At 45.8% G+C, this 18,543-nt stretch overlaps 1 protein-coding gene across 1 annotated transcript in view; it reads right to left on the reverse strand.

The window, feature by feature from the left end:
* Positions 1 to 6,827: 6,827 nt before the first annotated feature.
* The window catches only part of CPPED1 (calcineurin like phosphoesterase domain containing 1), a 33,587-nt gene continuing 21,871 nt past the window's right edge, over positions 6,828 to 18,543 (reverse strand). Inside the window, exons 3-4 of the mRNA XM_087728876.1 lie at positions 15,370 to 15,792; positions 6,828 to 7,136 (exon numbers count right to left, since the gene is read on the reverse strand). Coding sequence (XP_087585002.1) covers positions 6,904 to 7,136; positions 15,370 to 15,792 — 656 coding nt within the window. The 3' untranslated portion in view covers positions 6,828 to 6,903. The remainder of the gene's footprint in view (positions 7,137 to 15,369; positions 15,793 to 18,543) is intronic.

The raw sequence follows: 18,543 nt of genomic DNA on the forward strand, positions 1-18,543 counted from the left end.
ATAGATAGATAGATAGAATAGATAGAGATAGAGATAGAGATAGAGATAGAGATAGAGATAGAGATAGAGATAGAGATAGAGATAGGATAGATAATGGATAGAAAGATAGAGATAGAGATAGGATAGATAGATGATATATAGATAGGATAGATACGAATATAGAATAGATAATAGATAGACAGACAGACACACACACACACACACACACACACACACACAGGATATGATAGATAGATAGATAGATGATAGATAGATAGATAGATAGATAGATAGATAGATAGATAGATAGATAGATAGATGACCAGAACTGAAAGCTCCTTATCTCTAGGATCAGGCAAAGAAAGAGAATGATACCTGTGGCTTTGTACAGAAAGTAAAAAATTACCCCTTGGCAAAGCCACGTTTTGTGTGCTACTCAGAAGCTTTGTACACCCGGCATCCAAGTTTCTGCTGTGAATTTGTTATTTCAAGCCCAACGCTTTCCCCCCTCCTTCCTGGCTCTTCTCAGTCGAAGACTTGGCATCCCGGCGGCACCCAAAGACACCTTGAGATGAAATGGTTGCACTTTACCTCGGCGGCTACAGAGCCCCTTGTCATAAGCAGAAAACCTTGAGTTGCAGCCCACAGCAATTTCCCTCCTAATGGAAAGTAATTTCCCCCAATTTCCTTCTTCCTCCAAACAGGCATTCCGCATGAACACCATACCTCTACACCTAAAAATAGCAGCCGCATATGGAAATATGGGCTTTTATTTTTCTTTACTGTTTTAGATATAAAAGTGGTTGAGGCGGGAGGATATTTCTCTCGGGTTTTTTATTGATTTCCGTGGGTCCAACACAGATTTAAAGGTGAGCTATACGTATGAACAGTGCAACTGATCTTATTTCCATCCAGCAATGTATGTTTAAACGGGGTGATTCATGGTCCATCAGACTGTTGGGGGGGCCCGGACGGGTGTGGCTAAGTGGTCATGTGATTGGGTGGTGGATCTAAGTGGTCATGTGACACGGTGGGAATGGCTAGGTGGTCATGTGATTGGGTGGTGGAGCTAAGTGGTCATGTGACTGGGTGGGCGTGATCAATTTAGCAGTTCCCCTACTCACCCACCGCCCCTGGATCATATAGCAGTGGAAAACATCCTGAAAGGCTGTTTTTAAAGTGTTTTAAAAGACTTTTTTCCCCATTTTTTTTTATTTTTACACATTAAGAAACAACGTAAAAAAATTCTCATCCATTGCATACAGTCTGTCGTTTGGTTACAAGTGTTTTTGCATCCATATTCTCAATTACATATACAATCACAGATTTTCTGTCTAATATAACTAGATACCTCATTTTCATTGTACAACATATATTCAATTACAATTAATATTTCTTTCTTTTCAATAAACCTAATTCCCTTGCATTCTTGATTGTCTGTTTAATAACAATATACCTTTATGTAATTACTTATCTCATTCTGAATATTTTTACAGTATAAAAGAATTTGCCAACTGTTTATATTTATATATCACTATTTTCAATTATTTATAATCCCACCAATCATCCATCGAGTATGCTTATGTTCATTATTGTCCTTGTACATCATACACCAATCCTTTATCAAATGTACATAGATTCATTATTATCCTTATCCTTCATTTTAAAACAAAAAATTCTAAATTATTCAATTAATATTGAATTCATATTCATATATATGTCAATCTTTCATTGTATCGTTATTAATCTATTTAGCAACATAATTGCATTATCACTTATCTCCTTTAATTAAAACATAAGTAAAATATTTTTCATAGAGCTGAGGTGGCGCAGTGGTTAGAGTGCAGTACTGCAGCCACTTCAGCTGTCTGGTAGCTGCAGTTCGGCGGTTCAAATCTCACCGGCTCAGGGTTGACTCAGCCTTCCATCCTTCTGAGGTGGGTAAAATGAGGAGCCAGATTGTGGGGGCAATATGCTGACTCTGTAAACTGCTTAGAGAGGGCTGAAAGCCCTATGAAGCGGTATATAAGTCTAACTGCTATTGCTATTGCTATTCATTTCCATGTTTTTTTTTCCAGCCACTGATAAAACAAATCCCATATCTTGTAAAATTGCTCGTCTTCTTGTTCTCTAATTTCAAATGTCAATTTGCTCATTTCAGCACACTCCATTATTTCTCAAATAACTTCTTCCTGTTTTGCTATTGTTTCATTTTTCGTGTTTTTAAAGACTTTTAAAGCACTATTTTACAAGCTGGCAGCAGGGCTGTTTTTCAAGCCAGTAGCAACTCCTCCCCTACTCAACCACCGGCCCTGGGGCATGTGGCTGAACTGGGGAGATCGCCCCTCCGTCAGCTGGTCCTCCCCAGCACCCTTCGGCCTTTGGTGGCAGCGGTGTGATCAGAAGTGCAGCTCAATCAGTGAAGTAACTAACCAGAAAGGCAGCTGGAGTGGATGCTTGCTGGAAGATAAAAGCTGACGGCGATGGGCGGGCTGGATACTTTGCATTGGAGGGCTATATCCAGGGGTGGGTTTCAACCGGTTCGCGGCGGTCCCTGCGAACCGGTTGGTCGCCGAACCCGGAAGTAAGTAACTTCCGGGAACGGCGAAGGGCGCGCCCGCCCGCCCGCCCGCCCGCCCGCGGTCCTTACCCGGTTTTGATGAGTTCTGCGCTTCCACGCATGCGCAGGATGCATACAGCGCCTGCGTGATCATCCAGGAGCAGCTGGAGCGTTGCGCAGATGCTAGTACGCATGCGTGCACTGCGCGTGTGCACGAGGACGCCGCCGGCCCCGTTCCAACCGAACCGATTGGAACGGGGTGAGAAACCCACCCCTGGCTGTATCAGACCTGCGGGCCATAGCTTGGGGATCAGTGGTATAAATGCTTGTAAAAAAGAAAATTGATGGATGGATGGTGCGTGCATCTGTGAGAAAAAAAAAAATCCTTCACAACAATTGTACCTGGATTTATTTCCATCCAGCAATGTATAAATGCTTCGGGGGGAAAAATAATTAATGGATGGATGGATGGTGTATATGTGAGAGAAATCCTTTACAACTTAAGCAGAAACGAGCATTTTATTCAATTTTTACACCCCCTATACCGCCGAGCATCACACTTCCTCCCTTGGCAATATAGCGGTAACCACATTTAATTTTTCACCCACCGAAGACTGTCACAGACTGTAGGAAAAGGATATTTTTTAAAAAAGAAACGGTAAAGCAGGACACCCTATTTTCCTTGCATCAACTCTACACTGGCCAAGTGAACTCTGACCCATGTTTTGGGGTGTGGAGGGTTTTTTTTGGAATTCAGCTGGATTCATGTTGCAAAACAGGGAGGTCTAAGTGACATTTCTCCATCATGTACGCACTTGGGTGCGTGAAAATTTACTCATGCAAGCACTTATAGAGGTGATATTCAGCCAACACGTTATTCTTTCATGTGCACACATAACGTTATGTGAAATTGGGAACACATTAAACTATGGAAACGTCAAATATAAACAAAAGCAGGCCTTTCAATGATCCCTACAAATTAAAACGAAATTGAAAAGATTATTCATGGCTCTCTCGGGCTTACCCTGGACAAGCTGCGTAAGAGAGGCCTGCAGCCATCTTTTCTTTTGAGTCTTTGGCCTGCCACCCTTTCTATTATTCTGCTATGCATTTTTCTATGGTGGGAAAATGAGAGGGGGATTGTACAGAGTTAGATGCTATGTAGCCATAACAACATTCTTCCTAGAAAGCCAAGGTCATCCTTTGTATTTGCACCTCTGCACCTGGCCGGAACTGGATGGGTGGAAGCTGCCAACATGGCAGTGGAAGATTGGACCATGTGATGGACTTGTGGGCGTGGGGGCAAGATCTTGAACTTTCAACTGGGTGGGGAAAACCGGGAAGCTTTCAGATTCTGGTTTTCCCAGATGCGCCAACATGGCTCTCTTAATGAATTGGAATTTTGAGCAATACTTTGCCTTGGACTCTGATTTACTTTTGGATGCTGTTTGGAACGCTGACAGGGAGCTACTTCCAGAACCAGTAGATGCTTGGGTGTGTGTTGAGTTCAGACACATTGTGTGACCCCAGCTTGCTCTGCATTATTAATACCAAGTCCCAGTGGAGTTTCCTTGGGTGTGAAGGTGAAAAGCAATCAACAAACAGGAAAGAATGAGGGAATTCTATTTCATCGGGACTGGAATAAAATGCTTCTTATTTACTTGTCTTGAGGATTGACAAACCAGAGCGATTGTGAGGTGGTGATTGGCCATTCAGTTAGAAGGAGGGGTTTGGAGTGAGGATCATCAAACTTGTTGCTGAAGCACAACTCCCAGCAGCTCCAGCCAAGATGGACAATGGTGAGGGTGTCAGGAATCAACACAGAAAACTCTAGGACAGGAGTGTCCAGCCTTACCAACTTGATGAAGTGTGGACTTCAACTCCCAGAATTCCTGAGGAATTCTGGATGCTGGTCCGCACTTCATCAAGTTGCTAAGGCTGGAGGCCTCCGCTCTAGGAAGCTACAGGCCCTCCATTTGTACTACCTGGTCTAACCCAGGGGTTGGCAACCTTAAACACTCAAAGAGCCACAAAGTTCCTAACTGGAAGCCCCCCATTCAATTCTGGAGCCGACCAGAAGTTCAGTTCCCCCACCATAGAGTTTCCTCCTAGCACAGCGTCTTTTTTCCTCTGCTGACCGGAAGTCCGGTTCCCCCACCATAGAGTCTCCTCCTAGCACAGCGTCCTTTTTCCTCTACCTGTCCTAACCGAAAGCCCTATCAATTGCGGAGTCAACCGGTGACAGGGAGCCACAGCAGAGGGATGAAAGAGCCACATGCAGCTTCAGAGCCGCAGGTTGCTGATCCCTGGTCTAACCTGACACAGTGTCAATCAATCGGGGTTTAATACTACTACACTTCAGGTGGCCTATACTTATTCATCATTTTCAACAGGGAGCAATTACACAGTCCCGCCCCCTCTTTTCAATGAAGGAACTGGCCAACCCATGGCTGCCATTTTAATCGCAGAAGGCAACTGCCAATAATGCTATGTCACTCTTCCAGGAAACCACCCAGCCACCCACCAATTCAGTTCTTCCACACCATTCTCAACCCACTAAATGTGAATTAGGGAAAGGTAAATTGATGAGGCCCTCTTCCACTAGTACCAATTATCCCAGCCCTTCCTGATCCTGCCTGCAGGTATATTTACGGAAGAGTGGAGAGCACTGTAATCTCTGGGAGGCCAAAGGCACAAAATTGGTATGTGGCATCGTTTGATAAACCCCTGGCTGTGATGGAAGTCTGTTAACTCAGCAAAAAAACGTGCGGAGAAAATGTGAATTTAATTTGATCTATTATATAAGGGCATAATGATGCCCTCCATCTGCTGTGAAATATAAGCGATTCCTTTTTGGCGGTTTGCATAATATCATAGAGTGTTCCCAGCCTTATTGGTTTGCCAGGGACAGAATAGCTTGCTTGCTTATCCACAAGGGCCTTTGTGCGCATCTGTGCGGGCGCACGCGCGCACAGAGCTGCTTGTTCTCTAAGAACAGGATGTCCCCAGGAGTGGGTTGCTGGTGGCATTACTGCTAGTTTGCCGCACAAATTTTGCTTCACTCACGTGCACGCCTCACTTGTGTTCCGCACACATGCGTATTTGCACCTAAAAGGGTCTGCGCATGTGCAAAACATTAAAAAGGGGGGGAAAATACATTTCTGCAATGAAAATACATTTCTGCATGCGCAGAAAGGAAAATCAAGATGGCGGGCACTGTAGGAGAACCGCTTTGGGGGTGTGGCAGGCCTGTTGCAGCGACCCAGGCCCCCAAGTTACTACCGGTTCTACTGAACCGGTCCGAACCGCTAGGAACCTACCTCTGGACCCCCCCCCCCATATTTTCTTGTCTGGATTACAAATTCGAGAGGGGTGTCATTATGTCAACAATGCAAGTCGAGAACTTTTCATGAGGAGGAGAAAGTATTCAGAACTTACAATACAATACAATAGCAGAGTTGGAAGGGACCTTGGAGGTCTTCTAGTCCAACCCCCTGCCTAGGCAGGAAACTCTATACTGTTTCAGACAAATGTCTATCCAACATCTTCTTAAAGACTTCAAGTGTTGGAGCATTTATAACTTCTGGAGGCAAGTTGTTCCACTGATTAATTGTTCCCGCTGTCAGGAAATTTCTCCTCAATTCTAAGTTGCTTCTCTCCTTGATTAGTTTCCACCCATTGCTTCTTGTTCTGCCCTCAGGTGCTTTGGAGAATAGTTTGACTCCCTCTTCTTTGTGGCAACCCCTGAGATATTGGAACACTGCTATCATGTCTCCCCTAGTCCTTCTTTCCATTAAACTAGACATACCCAGTTCCTGCAACCGTTCTTCATATATTTTAGTCTCCAGTCCCCTAATCAACTCTGTTGCTCTTCTCTGCACTCTTTCTAGAGTCTCCACATCTTTACTACATTGTGGAGACCAAAAGTGGATGCCGTATTCCAAGTGTGGCCTTACCAAGGTATTATATATGGTATTCATGGGATCTTGATTCTATCCTGTCTATGTAGCTTAGAACTGTGTTGGCTTTTTTGGCAGCTGCTGCCCACGGCTGGCTCCTATTTAAATGGTTGTCCACTAGGACTCCAAGATCCCTCTCACAGTTACTACTGTTGAGCAAGGTACCAACTATACTGTACCTGTGCATTTCGTTTTTCTTGCCTAAATGTAGAACCTTACTCTTTTCACACTGGATTTCATTTTATTAGCTAGTGCTCAATGTTCAACTTGCCGTTTGTTATTCTAAGCGGGGCATTTCCTTAGCCAATAATAGGTTGAGAAAAGGGAACTCAGACCGATGTTTTATTTAAAAAATAAAATATCACAGAAACAAGAGAGAAAAATGCTATTTCAGAACCTAGAGAACTAATTTGGTTTTATCAACGCCAGGAACTCTTTTTCGACATTTTGATGGTCACTCAGCTCGCTCAGGCTGTAGTATCTATGGACGATCTTTTCTGCGGTGACCCCTACCATGCGCACCCCGTGGGTGTCCTCTCCTAGCTGGCATCCAATGGCCGACGAAATGACCATGTCGAGATCTTTGTACGTTCCTCCAGCGTTTTTGTGAAGGTGTCCAGAAAATACTGTTTTAATACCTGTGGGAAATCAAAAGAAACCATTATTTGGGCTCAACAGCAATAGCGTTTAGACTTATATACCGCTTCACAGTGCTTTTACAGCCCTCTCTAAGCGGTTTACAGAATCAGCCTATTTGCCCCCAACAATCTGGGTCCTCATTAGACCCACCTCGGAAGGATGGAAGGCTGAGTCAACCTTGAGCCAGTCAGCATTGAACTCCTGGCAGTGGGCAGAATTAGTCTGCAATGCTGCATACTAACCACTGTGCACCATGGAAAGAAGAAAGGAAGGAAGGAAGGAAGGAAGGAAGGAAGGAAGGAAGGAAGGAAGGAAGGAAGGAAGGAAGGAAGGAAGGAAGGAGAAAAGGAAGAGCAATAGCACTTAGACATATACTGCTTTACAGCGCTTTACAGCCATTTCTAAGCGGTTTATAGAGTCAGTATATTTCCTGGAACAATCTGGGTCCTCATTTTACCCACCTCAGAAGGATGGAAAGCTGAGTCTACCTTGAGCCGGTCAGGATCGAACTGTGGGAAGTCAGCAGAGTTAGCCTGCAATACTGCATTCTAACCGCCGCATCTCATTGCATTGTTATTGTTCAGAGAAAATGTGGAGAGATTCCTTGCGAGCCTTGAGGAGCTCACTAAAATCTTCCAAAGACCTCCATCTAATATTGTGAACATAACCAACGTGGGTTCAAGAAGATTGGAAAGATCTATAAGGTTGCCCAATTTTTTTTTAACAAAATACATTTGATTAGTGAAAGTTGGACCGTAAGGAAGACTGAGCACCAAAGAATGGAGGCCTTTGAACTCTGGTGCTGGAGAAGACTCCTGCGAGTCCCTTGGACTGCAAGATGATCAAACCGGTCAGTTCTAGAGGAGATCCACCCTGGCTGCTCTTTAGAAGGCCAGATACTGAGGAGGAAACTCAAAGACTTTGGCCACCAGATGAGAAGGAAGAAGGACTCCCTGGAGAAGAGCCTCATGCTGGGAACGATGGAGGGCAAAAGAAGAAGGACTGCAAGGTGATCCAACCGGTCAGTCCTAGAGAAGATCAACCCTGACTGCTCTTTAGAAGGCCAGATCCTGAAGAGAAACTCAAAGACTTTGGCCACCTGAGGAGAAGGAAGGATTCCCTGGAGAAGAGCCTCATGCTGGGAAAGATGGAGGGCAAAAGAAGAAGGACTGCAAGGCCATCCAACCGGTCAGTCCTAGAGGAGATCCACCCTGGCTGCTCTTTAGAAGTCCAGATCCTGAAGAGGAAACTCAAAAGACTTTGGCCACCTAATGAGAAGGAAGGACTCCCTGGAGAAGAGCCTCATGCTGGGAACGATGGAGGGCAAAAGAAAAAGGGGACGACAGAGAAGGAGGTGGTTGGATGGGGTCACCAAAACTATCAGCATGAGCTTCAATGGACTCCAGAAGATGGTAGAAGACATGAAGGAAGGACAGGGGTCGTGATAGGTCGGACACAACTTCCCATCTAAACAACAACAACAAAAGTATTCCATATACCAGCAGCTACTGCCAAAGAAGCCACATTTCCAAGGGTTGGGGGACAGATCGAGATGACAAGGTCTTATTTTCAGGCTTCCTCTTCCCCAATCCTTTTGAGTTTCATTTTAAAGCCTGGTTTACAGATAAAATTATTCCCTTCATTGCACTTGTTGTCTGAAGCTCAAACATAGTCAATCAGAAATAGGTTTTGCGGTGTCTTTCAGACCGTGATCCTTGAGCGTTTCATTTCAAGACACTAATAAAACATGGCATGCAATTTAAGACATGATCCATGCTTTGACAGACAATTGTTGCTAATGTGCCCCGATTTCAGATTAATGGGAAGGCACAATGAAATCTCAATGAGGGGAAGGGTTAAAGAGAAAAATAACAACAATTCCCTGAACTGGTTTGCCACCCAATTCCAAAGCTGTGAGAGTAACACAATCCCCTAGCTCGCTTTTGGGGACCTCACACCAAATGTGTTGGGACTCCCACTAATTCTGGTTGACTTGGCCAACGGCTAGGACCTGTAGGAGCAGAAGTCCAAAACACATGGAGTGTTGTGGCCCGCCGGCGCAGCTGGCAGTAGATTCGGACAGTGAGGAGGTTGGGGAGGAACCCTGGGCTTTGAACTTGAGATTCCTGTTCCTACGCAAGAACATGGATTCTAGTCCTATATTCTAGTCCTGGAACATGTAGTCCTGGAGCCTGGGGAAAGCTCTAATGAGGGCTCTGTGTTGGAGGCAGAGAGGGTGCCAGAGCCGTCTGGCAGTTATCAGCTGCCTTCAGAGTCAGACATCAGTGAGGCAGAAGAACAGCTGGAGCCTGTTCCCAGTGTGCGCATGTGCAGAGTTGCCCGACGAAGGGAAGAGCTAAAGAACAGGGGTCAACTTGGGAGTAAGGCCAAAGGTGGCCAATGAATGGCTTATTTCCTCCCAAGGGAAATAAAATAGGAGAGAAAGGGGAGGAGTTTGCAGGAGACAATTAATTTGTTTAATTGGTTGGTGACTCTCCGAGACTCCTTGCCAAGTTTTGCAGAGATCGGCCTGGCAGCTCTCCAAGCCAGAGAAGGTCTGGGACTGTAAATCCTCCTTTGAAAGACTTTGCTGGATGTGAATGAGCAGAATTCACAGCCAATTAATCAAAGGGGTTTTTGTCCCTTTATGCTCTTGGGCAGAGTGACCAGACGAAGGGAACAGCTGAAGAACAGGGGTCGACTTGGGAGTAAGGCCTCAGGTGGACGGTGAATGGCCCCTCCCAGAGGAAATAAAAGAGAATATCAGAATTCCCTCCCCAAAAGGAAGAACTTCCAGAGGGGTTTAGAGACAAGACCTACAGCTTTGGGCTACACATTGTTAGGTTCTTCTGAATTATGCAGGTGGCCAGAGGTTCTCCTGCCCAAAGACAGAAGGATTGTCCTTCTCTGCGTGGCACGACAAAACCGCGGTCCACTAAAGCGCGCCCGATTAAAGCGCGTACCTGACATCATCAGCAGCGCGACAAATACGACCGCGGAGAAAAAAGGGCGCTTTAAAAAGCGCTTTTAAAGCAAGCCGATTCACGTTAAGGTAAGGGTTAGGGTTAGGGTTAGGTTAAGGGTTAGGTTTAGGGTTAGGTTAAGCGTTAGGGTTAGGTTTAGGGTTAGGTTAAGGGTTAGCGTTAGGTTTAGCGTTAGGTTAAGGGTTAGGTTTAGGGTTAGGTTTAGGGTTAGGTTAAGGGTTAGGTTTAGGGTTAGGTTAAGGGTTAGGTTTAGGGTTAGGTTTAGGGTTAGGTTTCGGGGGGTTAGGTTTAGGTTTACGTGTTAATTTTAGCTTTACCGCTCACAGCGTGCTTTTTTCGTCGCGCTGTGATGACGTCAGGTACGCGGTTTCGTCGAGCGCGCTTTAGTCGACCGCAGTTTTGTGGTGGAACCCCTTCTCGGATCATATTTTTCTCCTCCTTTCGAGGAACAGTTTTACGGCAGAGAATCAAAACGAGAGGAATGCTCCTTTTGGGATGTTATTTTTTTTCTTTTAAAGCAGCCAGGATGGCGTGACACTATATCCTCTGGGGTTTTGCACCGATGCAACCTGCCACCTGTTTTTCTTCTGCCGCTTTCCGCTGGATTTTCAGATTTGTCTCTTCAAGGAAGGTGCCGGGAGTAATTGAAAAGCAACCTACATACACAACCAACATAGGTAAAAAAAAAAAAAAAAAAAAAAGGAGAAAACCCCCCCACCATCCATAAAAACCGACAGCGAAATAGTCACTGGATTTTTTTCAGCTCCCTGCCATTCACCCAACTCAGTTTTCAGATCTCCCCAAGGTTCCTGCGCCGAACACAGCACCACCAAGTTAATCTGTCCCAGGTGGCCGTTGCATCTTACAATTCGATGTCATAAAACTTCAAAAATCTGGCTGTTTTCTGACTTCGGGGCTGGGTTTTTTCAAGCTGAGTCGGCTTTTCATTGGGTGGGTTTTAATCAAAATACGCTTGGCAGAACTTCCAGAGTATTTTAACATTCTGGTCTGACACCACCTCAAAAAGAAACTTTTAATGAAGAAAACACAGCAGGGAATAGGCCAGCCGCAGCTATCTGGAACAGGGAGTAAGTTACGTTTTCATCATCTGACATCACCTGATTAGCAACGAATGCGTTCTGCGTTACGATGTGCAGAATGTCCTCTGCTTGAGGCATCCCGAAGCCATCCTTCCCTCCGGATTTCTCGGTATCCAATTTTAGTAGTTTAATGATGCCTCTGTGGGGACCTTGGTGCTGTCTGAGCTTGGCTGTTTTCTCGCAGAGGTTTCATTACCCAACTAGGTGACATCATCAGTGCTAGAAGAGAGTGGGGTTTGCGAGGAGGAGAAGGATGATGAAGAGGAGGAGAAGAAGGAGGAAGAACAACTGTGGGGTCCTTGGTGCTCTCTGAACTTGGTGGTTTTCTCGCAGAGGTTTCATTACCCAACTGTTCTGACCGAGGCTTCCCAAGAGCCTGAAGCAAACTCCTTGTCGTGACAAAAGCCCCTTTTATTAATTGACTGTGAATTCTGCTCATTCACATCCAGCAAAGTCTTTCAAGGGAGGATTTACAGTCACAGACCTTATCTGGCTTGGAGAGCTGCCAAGCCGATAGCTGCAAAGTTTGGCAAGGAGTTCTCGGAGAGAACATGGGCCAGTCCTGGAGTTTGGGGAAGGCTCTGACGAGGGCTCTGCGTCGTAAGCAGAGATGGGGCCAGGGCCGTCTGGCAGTTATCAGCTCGCTTTTGGGGACCTCACACCAAATGTGTTGGGACTCCCACTAATTCTGGTTGACTTGGCCAAGGGCTAGGACCTGTGGGCGCAGAAGAAGTCCAAAACACATGGAGTGTTGTGGCCCGCCGGCGCAGCTGGCAGTAGATTCGGACAGTGAGGAGGTTGGGGAGGAACCCTGGGCTTTGAACTTGAGATTCCTGTTCCTACGCAAGAACATGTATTCTAGTCCTATATTCTAGTCCTGGAACATGTAGTCCTGGAGCCTGGGGAAAGCTCTAATGAGGGCTCTGTGTTGGAGGCAGAGAGGGGGCCAGAGCCGTCTGACAGTTATCAGCTGCCTTCAGAGTCAGACATCAGTGAGGCAGAAGAACAGCTGGAGCCTGTTCCCAGTGTGCGCATGTGCAGAGTTGCTAGACGAAGGGAAGAGCTAAAGAACAGGGGTCAATTTGGGAGTAAGGCCAAAGGTGGACAATGAATGGCCCCTCCCAGGGGAAATAAAATAGGAGAGAAAGGGGAGTGGAGTTTGCAGGAGACAAATTCATTCCATTTCAATTCATTTTAGTTCAATTCATCAGGGTGAAGATCTGTTCCTGACTTCTTGCCAAGTAATTGCTGCCACAGCGTGGCGTTTGGAAGATATCGGCCCGGCAGCTCTCCAAGCCTGATCAAGGTCTGCAGTTGTGAAACCTCATGAAAGACTGCTGGCCGGGACTTTGCTGGAGAGGAATTCCCTTTAACCTAAATAAAAGGGGTTTTATCGGGACGAGGAGTCGGCTTCGTGCTTTTGGGAAGCCTAGGTCAGGACAGAAACTGCCTGGGAACCATCATCTCTTTAGGTGGCTTTTGAGCTGAATTAGATGCATGGTAGTGATGTTAGGATGGAAGGTTTTCAGGGAACGTTCTCCATGTATTTAATGAAGGGATTGTTTCATTTGGGAGTTCCTCTAAATCAACCCCTTATAGGTTAGCCCTGGATGGATTTCTTGGGACTCTGAACTGGTCCGTATTTCATTTTTCTTTTTTAAACGAGGGTGCCTTCTTTAGCATTCCGCTTTAATAGCGGGATTGGTTTATAGCTCCGTCTTCTTTTGCAGGATTTATGTTAGCAACCTTCTCATGCATTCCGGAGTGGATCCTATCGTGCCCCTTTGGCAGATTTACTACGCAGTGGTCCGTTATGGAAATGTTTGCACTAGCAAATGCTGATCTTGATGTGTAAATCCGAACCCCCCGGGGAAATAATCAACTGGGAATGGAGTGACTGCTAAATTGGGGTCAGGCCAACGGAACCCACGAGTGTTTTCGGTCCTGCATATTAAGAGTCACATCCCTGCTACTGTTGGCACCATCGCTTGGCTTATATAGAGTGGACTGGGGAAAAAGAAATCAACGGTCTTGACCTTTAAATCTTTTATTCTTCTAAATCAGTCGTTCTTTGTTTTTCATTTCTACTGGCTATTGCAAATTGATAGTCTCATTGAAGGACCATTTAATAAACTTCCCTACACAATTGAGCTGAAGAGGTATGTTGCTAAGTTACATAGAATAGAATGAAAGAGTTGGAAGGGACCTTGAAGGTCTTCTAGTCCAACCCCCTGCTTAGGCAGGAAACCCTAACACCACTTCAGACAAATGGATATCCAACATCTTCTTAAAAACGTCCAGTGTTGGAGCATTCACAACTTCTGGAGGCAAGTTGTTCCATTGATTAAACGTTCTCACAGTCAGGAAATTTCTCCTTAGTTCTAAGTTGCTTCTCTCCTTGATTAGTTTCCACCCATTGCTTCTTGTCCTGCCTGAAAAGGTGCTTTGGAGAATAGCTTGACTCCCTCTTCTTTGTGGCAACCCCTGAGATATTGGAAGACTGCTATCATGTCTCCCCTAGTCCTTCTTTTCATTAAACTAGACATACCCAGTTCCTGCAACCGTTCTTCGTATGTTTTAGCCTCCAGTCCCCTAATCATCTTTGTTGCTCTTCTCTGCAGTCTTTCTAGAGTCTCAGCATCTTTTTTACATTGTATTATATTGTATTGTATTGTATTGTACTTTACTCTACTATACTGTACCCTACTCTGAGAAAATTACCTTTTCAACAAGTTTCTTCACTCTTTTCTTTGGTTCCTCCTTAACCACCATGATATCTTTTGGTAGCACTCAATCCTGGCTTAACGGTGAAATTAAAATGTGGCAGATTTTTCAATTGACAAATATTTATGATAAGGACGCAATTTTATTTTTAATTAGCCCAACTGTTAGGGACACTTGTAAAGTGAGAAACGAAGCTCAGCATTTTCACACCAGATGTAGCTTCTGAAACTCAAGTTTAGCTCTGTGGCATAAAATGAATGGGCCGTTGAAGAAATCCAATTAAACAACAGACAGGCAAATAAACATTTTCTGTTTCATGGGGGACTTCAAACGGAGTAAATACAAACAGGTTGTTTTAGAGGGGGAAAAAAATGGAGAGAACTTCAAGGGAACAGAAGGCTGCCATAGAACAAGTAATTATGAATGAAAGAATTCATAATGATGGGCTTCAGATAGGACGAATCATCATTTATTTAGGAATGGTTTATGTATAAACCAATGCCGGCCAGTGACTGAAATATTGATAAACATTCTCAACAGGTGCATCCCCCCCTCCCCATTTCATACAAAATATCTATACAGGGCTTCCAGTCAGGTGTACTCTGAAGATCAGGGAGAAAATGGTCATAGAAAAAATTAAGTTGTTTTTGTATTTTTAGAATAAGAGATAATTTTGTAACTATATTGGTATTTGAGGCAAAGGAAATTGGAACTTCCTTCCTTCCTTCCTTCCTTCCTTCCTTCCTTCCTTCCTTCCTTCCTTCCTTCCTTTGATCCATCCATCCATCCATCCATCCATCCATCCATCCATCCATCCATCCATCCATCCATCCATCCATGGTGCACAGGGGTTAGAATCAATATTGCAGGCTAACTCTGCTGATCAAGGTTGACTCAGCCTTCCATCCTTCCGAGGTCGGTAAAACGAGGACCCTGATTGTTGGGGGCAAGAGGCTGACTCTGTAAACCGCTTAGAAAGGGCTATAAAGCACCGTGAAGCGGTATATAAGTCTAAGTGCTACTGACGATTAGCTGTGGTGGTGCATTGGTTAGAATGCAGTTTTGCGGTTAATACTGCCAACAGTTCGATCCTGACCAGCTCCAGGTTGACTCAGCTTTCCATCCTTCCGAGGTCAGTAAAACGAGGACCTAGATTGTTTGGGGCAGAATGCTGACTATGTAAACCGCTTAGAGAGGGATGCAAAGCACTGCAAAGCGGTATATAAGTCTAAGTGCTACTGCTATGACTAAGTTAACAATGGCAACGATTCACTTAGGAACTGTGGTTAGAAAGTCCATAACATGGGCCAAAGTAACTGTCTCACTTGCTTAGCAACAGAGACTTTGGGCCGAATTGTGGTTGTAAGTCGAGGACTACCTACAAATAAATTTAGAAAACTGTATCCCACGGACGGAACTGATACCTGCTCGGCAGAATTTTTCCATCAGCTCGTGTCGAACGGCCTTCTCCAGATTGAAGTAGTTGTGGTCCTCTTCAGGTTCGTTTACGAAGAAGGGGATGTGCTGGAAGACGACGGCATGGCGGCACTGCTTTTTCTCCGCCAGGGCCAGCTGCTGCTCCAGCCACGCGTCCTGCGCCGCCTTTAACGCCGCGCATCGAGAAGCGTCGAAATACAGCTGGGAATTCAGCACGAGAAAGAAGACACCGCCGACCCAAAAGCTGAAGTAATCATCGCCCCACTGCTGGCAATAATCGCGGACGGTTTCCGGCGTGGGTGTGTTGCCCAAGTCGTGATTGCCGCTGACGAAAACCAGAGGGATGTCGCTTCTAAGGTCCTTCAGGACATTTCTTAGGTCCCGGATTTGGGCCTCGCGCCATTCCGTCCCTGCAAAACAAGAAGCACGAAGTGTTAGGACCATAATGGCGAACCTACGGCACGCTTGCCACAGGTGGCATGCGCCACCATTTCTGAAGGCACCTGAGGCATTGCGCTGCCAGCTCCAGCAGATTTTTGGCCTTGATTTTCGCCCCTTTTTCGCCATCAGGCTTCTCTGAAGCTTCCGGAGGGCGAAAAACCGCCTAACGTGCAAACCGGAAGTTTGGGAATGGACTTCCGGTTTGCATGTTGGGCTGTTTTTTTGCCCTCCGGAAGCTTCAGGGAATCCCCCTGAAGCCTCCGGAGGGAGAAAAACAGCCCAACGGGCAACCCGGAAGTCCGTTCCTGAACTTCCGGTTTGCAGGTTGGGTGGTTTTTCACCTTCCCCAGGTTCCCTGAAAGTGTCTGGAGCCTGGGGAGGGACAAAAATGGACCTACAGGGCTCACCGGAAGTCGGAAAACGAGCCGTTTCTGGCCTCTGAGGGCCTCCAAGAGGTGGGGGAGGCTGTTTTCATCCTCCCCAGGCTCCTAGAAAGCCTCTGGAGTGTGGGCTGGGCGAAAAACTCCCCCCTGTGCAGGATGTTGGGAAATGCTCAACCAGCAGAGAGGGAGTCTCAAGTGAGGAATTAGCTTAGAATTGTTGCGTAGCCGCAAGAGATCCAAAACCAGGGGTGGGTTCCTGCCAGTTCTAACCTCTTCTATAGAAGAGGTTCCACAAATCTACCGTGCCGTTTAGAACTGGTTCCAGCTCCCTCCTCCCTGCCCGTCCGCACATCATCAAGATGAAGAGCGAGAGGAGGAATTCTGGGAGTTGAAGTCCACAAGTCTTAAAGCTGTCAAGATTGAACACCCCTGGGGTTTTTTCTTCTAAAGGGTTAGGGTTGCAAGGGTCTTATAACTTGACAGCTTTAAGACTTGCGTGCTTCAAATGCCAGAGTTTCTGAGCCAACATTTTGGTTGCTAAGCAAGAGCGTTGTTAAGTGAGTTTCACCACATTTTACAAGTTGGCCACGCCCACCCAGTCACGACTGCCAAGCCACTCCCACTCAGTCACGTGGCTGGCAAGCCACTCCCACCCAGTCACATGGCCAGCAAGCCACTCCAACAAAGCAGACCACACTTACAGAAGAGGTTCCAAAATTTTTTGAAACCCACCACTGTCCAGAACTGACCCTCCCCTAATCTCTGTAGAGCCTCATCTCTCTGCTTCCAAGAGAAGGCAAGCAGTCTGAGGGGGCTACCATGAAGAAGGCGTCAAAAAGTACCTGAAGGTGGGACAAGTAGTAACAGATGGAAACTAATCAAGGATATGTATTACCCTTCCTTCCTTCCTTCCTTCCTTCCTTCCTTCCTTCCTTCCTTCCTTCCTTCCTTCCTTCCATCCATCCATCCATCCATTCATCCATCCATCCTGCACAGAGGCTAGAATGCAATATTGCAGGCTAATTCTGCCAACTGCCAGAAGCTCGATTCTCACCAGCTCTAGGTTGACTCATCCTTCCATCCTTCCGAGGTGGGTAAAATGAGGAGCCAGATTGTTGGGGGCAAGAGGCTGACTCTGTAAACCACTTAGAGAGGGCTGTAAAAGCACTGTGAAGCGGTATATAAGTCTAAGTACTAGTGCCCGCCTTCCTTCCTTCCTTCCTTCCTTCCTTCCTTCCTTCCTTCCTTCCTTCCTTCCTTCCTTCCTTCCTTCCTTCCTTCCATCCATCCATCCACCCATCCATCCATCCACCCATCCATCCATCCATTCATCCACCCACCTATCCATCCAGCACAGAGGCTAGAATGCAATATTGCAGGCTAATTCTGCCAACTGCCAGAAGTTCGATTCTCACCAGGCTCAAGGATGACTCAGCCTTCCATCCTTTCGAAGTGGTTAAAATGAGGATCCAGATTGTTGGGGGCAAATAGGCCGACTCTGTAACCCGCTTAGAGAGGGCTGTAAAGCACTGTGAAGTGTTATATAAGTCTAAGGGCTATTGCCCTTCCTTCCTTCCTTCCTTCCTTCCTTCCTTCCTTCCTTCCTTCCTTCCTTTCATCCATCCATCCATCCATCCATCCATCCATCCATCCATCCATCCATCCATCCTGCACAGGGGCTAGAATGCAATATTGCAGGCTAATTCTGCCAACTGCCAGAAGTTCGATTCTCACCAGGCTCAAGGTTGACTCAGCCTTCCATCCTTCTGAGGTGGGTAAAATGAAGACCCAGATTGTTGGGGGCAAATAGGCTGACTCTGTAACCCGCTTAGAGAGGGCTGCAAAGCACTGTGAAGCGGTATATAAGTCTAAGTGCCAGTGCTATTTATTTATTTATATTTTTTTGCAGGAATTTCCACTGACTCGGTCTGCCTCCATCTTTCAACTCCTGCCATTCCATTTTTTTTACAAAGCCCTCGGAGTTGTAAAAGCCAAGAGTAAAAAATGCAATTATCTCAAAAACGGTTCAACATTTTTTTAAAAAAAAGCAACACAGTCCAAGTGAACCGTAAAGTGTCGACTATTTAATGGCCTCAAAGCAGAGTGCCAATACTTCCGGCTGTAAAATGTGTTTGATCTCCTGTCAAAAGCATTTGTTTCATCTGATATGTCTAGATTTTATAGGGGCTTCAGAAGAGGTGTCAGAAATAAAGTCGCAGGGATCCCGTATCAGCTTTCTGGCTGTAAATTATCAATTAACATGCTGTGGTCACTCAGTGGTGGCTAGCAAGCTGTTGAGGTCAGACATCGAGAACTTGAGGGTGGAAAGCAAGGGGT

Source organism: Thamnophis sirtalis, unplaced genomic scaffold, assembly GCF_051295495.1.
Source record: "Thamnophis sirtalis isolate CommonGarterSnake01/CBP01778 unplaced genomic scaffold, rThaSir2_p1.2 scaffold_14, whole genome shotgun sequence".
In the NCBI taxonomy this organism is placed as follows: domain Eukaryota; kingdom Metazoa; phylum Chordata; class Lepidosauria; order Squamata; family Natricidae; genus Thamnophis; species Thamnophis sirtalis.